The sequence below is a fragment of the Echinops telfairi genome, unplaced genomic scaffold (assembly GCF_000313985.2).
Source record: "Echinops telfairi isolate 266 unplaced genomic scaffold, ASM31398v2 ScPeMD7_7469;HRSCAF=8507_1, whole genome shotgun sequence".
Lineage (NCBI taxonomy): Eukaryota > Metazoa > Chordata > Mammalia > Afrosoricida > Tenrecidae > Echinops > Echinops telfairi.
In genome coordinates, this window is record NW_022111373.1 from 45,964,912 (window position 1) to 45,973,233 (window position 8,322).

The 8,322-nt window shown below is 35.6% G+C and overlaps 1 protein-coding gene across 1 annotated transcript in view; it reads left to right on the forward strand.

Moving 5' to 3' along the window:
• Positions 1-8,018, forward strand: part of ST8SIA4 (ST8 alpha-N-acetyl-neuraminide alpha-2,8-sialyltransferase 4) — a 145,257-nt gene extending 137,239 nt beyond the window's left edge. Inside the window, exon 5 of the mRNA XM_004706596.2 lies at positions 3,789-8,018. Within this exon, the coding sequence (XP_004706653.1) occupies positions 3,789-4,071 (283 nt within the window). The 3' untranslated portion in view covers positions 4,072-8,018. The remainder of the gene's footprint in view (positions 1-3,788) is intronic.
• The last annotated feature ends 304 nt before the right edge of the window (positions 8,019-8,322 follow it).

The window sequence follows — 8,322 nt, forward strand, 5'->3', positions numbered from 1 at the left end:
GCCAGTAAAAACTCAGTTGAAGGATGAAAATGTAAGAGAAAAAGCAGAGGAGACTAAGCATTAGACTATTAACTGAAGGACTGGTAGTTCAACTCCATGCAGTGGACTCATCAAGAAGGAAGTCTGAAAAGGCTACAGAGTAGTTCCACTTTGCAAACTCAGGTCAGGTGAGTTGGAATTGGCTAGACAACAACAAATAACAACCATCACCACCGCTGAGCTAAGAGTACAATGGTGCATTAGGGTAACTATTTTCCTCTCCCATTCCAGAGAAAATCTCTTTTGGCTCATGATTGGAAACTGGGAACATACTGTAGCATTAAATAAAGTGTAATTCTTGGAAGAATTTTCTTCTGTCCGTATCTATATTCAAACCAGTCTAGAAATGCCCATGTCCACACTTTAAACCAGAAATTAATATTTCTTGCTTGCCAATGTGTTGAGTGTGATGTGTATGCAGTTTGATCTTATACTTGAGTTAGCTATTTCAAAACTATACTTCAATCAGTGTAATACTACTTGTTTGTTCTTTCTAAATCGTTAGTTATTTGAGAGATATTAGGCATTTTGTCTTTTTAAGGGATTATTATATGGTATTACTACCATATAAAAATATAAAGGATTACTGACTTTCAAAACCATGGCATACTGATTAAATACCATCTTTGCTTTGCAGTGTATTAATACCTGAGAGAAAATGAAGAGGGTGGGAAGGAGGAAGCTAGTCAAGAGTATGCTTATTTCACAGTTCCTTTCTTCAGGGAGTATGCCGTTTTACAGGGAGAGAAGATTTGAAATAGAAATTGAATTTTGTAGATAGAGGAAACCTCAAAACCATAGAATGAGATGTTTCTGCTTCCCAACTAAGAAAACATGCCCACTGTGGTTAAACGAGGTGACCACAGTGTCCAGCCAATATGGTCACAAAAGTCTCCAGGAAAGGAGTAGGAATTGATAGTGAGACTGAAGAATATGTTCTTTTGAGACATGTTTTACTAAAACTACTTGCTAGGTGTCAGATTTTGTGTTATGTTCATTCACACTTACTAATTTTTTTACGCTATCACAACAGCTCTGAGTGCAAAACATTATTAACAAAGATCCTTGGAAATGAAGACATTTTGCCAAGTGCTTATAGCTAGTAAATATTATGTCAGCTATTCAAACGCATGTCCTCTGACCACAAATATGTATTTGTCTGCCTATCATCAACTTTTTATACCTCATATTTTGTGGATTAAGATTTTGCAGTTATTGAGTTTTAATATCAGTTATGAGACTGTTGTGTTGAGGGTATAGTAGAAAAGAAATCTTGCTTTGCAAAGATAGATAAACCATGTTTATACCTCTCAAAATTTACACATGCTCAATTGGCATAGACAATGCAGGGGAACCGTGTATCACAGAGGACAGAGCAATGCCAGAAGAAACAGGAACGAGGACAGGAGGGTGGGTGGGAGTGGCGGCAAGGCAGGCTCACCGAAGCAAATTCAAATGACAAGGAATAGAACTCAGGCTAGCAGACCAATATATTTTTGTTTGTTTGTTTAGGCAAGCCTGATTATGTCAGGATATTTCTTCTGTTTGGGATATTTGTCGTTAGAAAGTCCAACATTTCTTTTAAGCAAATAAAGTGATTTTTTTTTCCCCAGTCCCAAACATGCATTTGATTTTGTCCTCAAAGCTTCACAGAGCCTTAAAAAAAGAGCAAGAGAAGAATAATATACAACATTGAAGTACGTGCATTACAGTCTGCAAATGCCAAAGTTTTAAAATATACTCTTCTCCCTATATTTAGATAGCAGTGCATACATCTCCCAAATCATGGTAAAAACACAAACAAATAAGTTTTTAAAGATTTAGCCATTTACAAATAGACAACTTTGAAAGTAGGAGGCTATCCACACTCTTCCTCTTTTGCTTGGAACCTTACTGAAAGTCGTCTTGATGGAACGAAATAGTTCAAAAACGATTGGAAATGCCACCCTTCTGGTGGTCATGCCTCATTGTGCGTTTTCATGTATTTCATACAAAGTTTTCCAATGGTGATAGATCTAAATATTTTGGAGAGCTTTATTGCATTTGAGATGTAAATATAAAATGCTTATCAGCATTGAAATATATTCTACCTGTTTAACAAAATGTTAAACTATATAAGTAGTGAACTATTTAGCATCTATGTTATAGCTGTGTTTTATCTATTGCTTTTCTTTCCCTACATCCTTCAGACATTTCTTTATTTTAACAGTATTGATATATAACTGACATGTCATACAATTGAATGGCTTAAACATATTAAAAATAATTGCAATCCTCACCATAGAAGATTTTAGAACCTTTTCTCGGTTATTGTACTCATTACTGTTAGCTCCCTATTTCCCCCCAGCCTCCCCAGTCATAATCCTAAGAAACTATTAATACAGTTACTGTCAATATAGAGGTACCTATCATCAATTTCATATAAAGAAAAACAAATTAAAAACCCAAGAACAATAGCAAAATAAAACCAAAATATCAATTAAAAAGAAACAGAAAAAAACAAAAACTAGAAAAAAAATTTAATGGATCAAACACAGAACAACTTATAAGGTTTTAAATTTTAATCTAACCATATCTGCATTAATCTCCTCTCCAAAGCATTCTGATAGCACAGCCTTGGTATTGACCATCAGGAGGGATTCGCTAGAGGCTCAATCCACTTAGGGACCCTGCAAAAGGATTTGGGGCTTTCACTGTCATCCATCACCTTCTGCAAACCACGTGATCAGGGTTTAAGCTGTAATATTGCTCCTTCCTCTGGTCTTGTATTTAATTATGTGTAATCTTTTGATCGCACACATGCTGGTGTGCCTGTTCTGTGTAGACTTCGCTGAAATCTCACTTAGTTGGCTGCTTGTTTTAAGACAAGCTTTAAGGCCCCAGATGCTATTCTTTCTGATAGCAGGGCACCATCTGCATCACACTTTGCAATAACACCTGTATCTTCAGTGATCTCTTTATGAGGGCAAGTATTGAGTAAGTCCACTTTGAAACAATCTTTAATTTGCTTTTGTAAAATGGTAGCCCAGGTGGCATAGAGGTTACAAGTTGGGCTGCCAGCAGCAAGGTCAGCAGTTCAAAATCACCAGCCCCTCTTTGGGAAAAAGGACAAGGCTATCCACTCCCATCAGAAGTATGCAATAGGGTGCTATAGGTGACTCTGTTGGAGGATCACGATGTTCTAGGGTCACTGTGAGTCGGCATTGACTCGACGGCAGAGTTTGGTTTGGTTTGTGTTTGTAAAATGAGACCTGCTGAATTCACGTTGGATATGCTGAATTCACGCAAACATTTACTTGTTTGAATTTTTAATTGAAATATCAGACATTGTGAATACCTGTGGGTATTTTTAGATTGGTTTTTCTAAGAGAATTACTCAAGTGCCAGCATCCTTCTATATCCTTTGCACTTGTATGTAGTCCTTTCTAAGAATATTCTTCTCTGTATTCTATATGTTTCCTACTAACTCATTTAGATTGTGAGATTCTACTACTCATGTTATCTAAAGTCCAGATCGTCCAGATATTTATGTGACCCTGAGACAAACCTTTAGAATAGAGAATAGAGACAATTAAAAAGAGTCAAAATGGCTAAATGTTTAAGAAATATAGTCCTTCTTCAAGCATTCTTTTTGATGTTAGTTATAAAGATACAAGTTAAATGTTATTTACTTTAATTATGCATAATAGATTTTCGTAGAAAATATGATGTGCTTCTCTAAATTCTTCTTTTCTGTTTTCTTTTTCCAGTTACTGGCTGACAAACAAAGTTCCCATCAAAAGACCCAGCACAGGTCTTCTAATGTATACACTTGCCACACGATTTTGTGATGAAATTCACCTGTATGGATTCTGGCCATTCCCTAAGGACTTAAATGGAAAAGCTGTCAAATATCATTACTATGATGATTTAAAATATAGGTACTTTTCCAATGCAAGCCCTCACAGAATGCCATTAGAATTCAAAACATTAAATGTGCTACATAATAGAGGCGCTCTAAAACTGACAACAGGAAAGTGTGTGAAGCAATAAAGCACAGTGGAAAACAAACAGAACTGAATATGCACTTCTTTCCTGAAGATGCATCCTAAAATTCAAAAATAGGATCCAAACCAAGACTGGGTTTCAACATCTGCCAAGCAACTGGAAGATTTGATATAATCCATTACCAGCTGATGAAATACCTGAAAAGTGCTCTAAAAATTAAATATTTTGACTTCAAGGGTCCTAGTAAGTGCCACTTCCACTAAGAACACAGCTTGAATGTATAATCAGTAGTGTTTACAAGATCCAGCAATGCATCCATCGTTCAGTAGAGCAACTCTGTCCATCACCGCTGGGCTGCCACTGCAAAGCCAAGCACATAGAAGAAGAGGATCCCCGGAAGACAACTCACCCCTTGGGGAAATCAAATCGTCCTTGACGGCGGAGATCATGACAGAAACCGTTTGAGCAGTGAAATCCATACGATTAAGCCACTTAAGTAAATGCCTTCTGTCAGGACTGAGTCTGATCACGAATCTTATGTTTCTGTTTATATTTTTGTTTGTGTTCTGGAATCTCTTGGTTTGGGTGTTAGGGTGCTTAAAATTCCTTTCTCAGATAAATATGAATGACATAATCTTAAAATAATCATTTAAACCATTTTTTTCCTTAAAGGAACAATCTCACAAAGAGATTTTTTAAAGTTTTAGTTTGCACAACTCTAAACCTCCGAACATTTTTTTATGATGGTGTGGAAGGTACCAGACGAGCTGTACCACTTAGTAATATTTTAAAAGATGTTCCATGTTATCTGAGACAGTAAAATTAGCAGAAAAAAACCCATGTACTTTTGGTACCAAAGATTATACTGATGTTTCTACACAACAAACCGTTCTGCTTTCATTAAAATGATATATCATTAATGTATTAATAATATGCTACATCATTAATGTAGTAATAATATGCTACTAATATGAAAGTGGTCACTGAGTATTTTGCTTTTTTCTAATTGCACACTTGATTTTCATTTGAATTAAGAGTTCCACATAACATTTTTGTGGAGTCTCTTTGTCCTTTAGAATAGATGTTTAAATGACAAAGTTAAAATATGACTTAAGGTGATTTAATATTGTCCACATCATTCAAATGGAAAACCTGCACACTCCTGGTACCATTGTTAAATTTCATAGTACCAGAAACAATATGATCAAGGCAGTGTTTGTTCCATAGCAGAGGTGATCAATTTAAGAAGTTTAACAATGACAATATGGGTCAATATTTTGCACTTCAATTTTAATATTGTTTATAGTATTCATTCTGTATTTCATTATAGTCATATTACCACAGTGTTTTGGTTTAAAAAAAAACAGCAACATTAAATTACTGAGGCAATTTTGTAATATTCATATATAACAGATTGGACTGATATGCCAGTTTTCTGATCACTTATTCTGCGCTCGTAGGTGATTTTTATGACAAGTTGTTTTGTTTGAAACAGAAAAGCAGAAGTGCTGTATTCCCACTTCTACTCCCGGCCTGAAACAACGTGATGAGGCTTCTTCTTCTTTAGAGAAAGCCATCTGGGAAAAGAAGAAATAGCATGGGGGAATCTATTCTCTTTTGTTTTTGTTGTTGTGTTTTCGAGAAGGCAGCCTGAGAAAATGCATTATGTCAAGCTATTTCTTCTTTTCTATATATTAACCGAAAAGGGTGTTCGTAGTTGAACAGTTCTCAGTATTTTTCAAATTTGGTATCTTTTTTTTAATATGGCAGAAGTTTAGGAGACAGAAGAATCCATTTTCTGAGAATCTGTGTGTCTCTTTGAAAGCAAAATAAAATGCTTACAGAAGAGGCAGAGCTGACAGTGTTTAGAACATTGACGTTCTGTCATTACACCACTTACCAATTTTAAAAGTTTAAAGCATTAGGTACCTGCTAACTGCAAAGTCCCATTTATTTGCCAAATTAAAAGTAGGTGACTTTGAAGACCTGGGTTTGGAATATTTGCACAGGATAAGTGGATCAAGTCACCATTACTTTAAATTCAACGGGAGCTTAAAAGTCACAAATAAATTCTTACGTACAAAATCCTTCGGAGCACCTAGTCAGGGTATGTACAGCAAGGTACCTTGCCAGTTTGGCTGCTTTTGCAACAAATGCATTTAAACCGTTTTAAAGGCCACAGGAAAAGTTTCCCAACCATCCACTGTTCTGTGCATTGATGTTTATCTCACAGATGCATTGAGTAGTGCCTTTTCAACTTCTTCACGTTGCTTTGTTGCCCTGTGCTTTGTGTTCTCTATGTACGTTGCCCAGTTCCAAATATGTCCAGCATGAAAAAAAAAAAGGGCTTCAGTATCGACTGAGACTACTTTTGTTCATCTCAGGGAACTTTCAATACTCTAGAATGAATTCAATTAAAGGCGTTTAGCATTCACAGAAGACAAATTGTATAAGACCATTTCATACCCTATTGTATATCTTTCCATCCTGCACCCGTCCCCACCCCCAAGACGTGCTGTGGCCTTCTTACAGGGACATGGCAAGGAAATAATTGAAGGCTAACAGCAAGATCAAAAAAGCAGTGTAGGTTTATCCCATAAGGGGGCATAAGATACCATGACAAAATCAATCATAAATACATACTTGAATTATTTGTTGTTGTTTATCCTCCCCTTGGGATAGTATTATATGTTCACAACTTTTTTTTTTTGATATATGATTTAACCGTATACCTGGCAATGCTCAGGCAACAATTGTGAAAATATTCTGGTACATCAGAAAACATTGTTGTCACTGTGCTGTTGACATCAAGAAGCCAATAGCATATTGTCTGGGCAAATCTAAAGGTTCAGCTCACAGGACTGATAAAATTGCCGTGGAAGGTGCTGGGCATTCAAATGTCTTCATATATTGTGTATCATATGAATTGTATATCAATTGCTAAGGGGAATTTCTACATATGCTTAGAGAAGCAATCTATTTAAATAATGCTATGGTAGTGTACATACCAACTAGTTATAAGCTACAGAGGGGGAAAAAGGGGATGACAAAGTAATTTATTTCTAACTGAGAGAATCATAATGCACATGATTTGGCATTTGGTTCATAAAGGAGTTGTTTCCATGTGGCTATTGTATGGAGTATTATCATTGTAAAAGGGATGTGGGAAGAGTTAGATATAGTTAGTTGTTATCTCTGCAAATTTGAAAGTTTTCCCATCCTACATTACTCATATTCTAATGTTTTCAAAATTCAGTGAGTGAGAATTATTGTTCGTATTTGAAGAAAGTCCAAATAAAGCCCACCTAGAAATAGATATTTTATTATATATGTGCTATAGATATATCTGTATCGTACAAATAGACATGTGTGATGCATACACACAGTGTTATATATGTGCAGCTGTGTGTGTACACACAGGGTCTGGAAGCTAAACACATCAGATTTGTGTTATTTTAACATCTTCAGAGCCTCCCCTGTGGATCACTCTGGAGACAAAGCCATTTTAGAATCTAGAAGTTCTTTTGAAACTGCAGTCACTAAACCTGCTTTAAGAGGGAACTACTTCATAACTAAATTATATGTTATTCATAGCTAGAATTACAATGAAGGTCAAGTATATCCAAAATTTTACCAAAAAACAAAAAGTCTTCGAGCTGGTAATATATTTGAAGTTTCAGATTGTGGTTTTAGGCCTCCTTGTGTCTCTCACATAAGTAGCACTTTGTAATAAATGCTGTTTCTTTGAGTAGCAAAAGCACAAGTGTTTCAAATGTATATAGCAGGAACAAAAGAGTTTACAGAGATAGCATTGCTGCACAGGATAATTGCTACTGAGTATTTCTTATACAGTTTGTGGAGTTGAAAAAATTAGGTTTATTCTGTTAAATTCATTCTGTTCAACACTGTTTCCCTATTGTTTGTGTATACCGATTGAGTATTATTGTTTTGTTATTTGTAAAATTGTAAAATAAATTAAATATCTTTTTTTTCCAAAAATTTTTAAGTCTCTTATATTCAAGTCCTCTATCCTACTTATGTGTCAATTCCAGGTACAACTTTCACTAAATCGTTTATCATAGCCTACCTTCAGTCCACACACATCTTACCAGCTCCTTTAACCAGTATGAATGAGACAAGGAACTATATCAAAAGACCCATCAGTGCCAAGAAGGCCTTAGCTATTTTATATGTTTCATTTTGTGATTGATAGGAGGAAGTGATACAGATGTTGTGGTCATCTGTATCCAATTTATATTCTCACCGACTGCTGACGGTGAGTCATTTCAGTTCCAT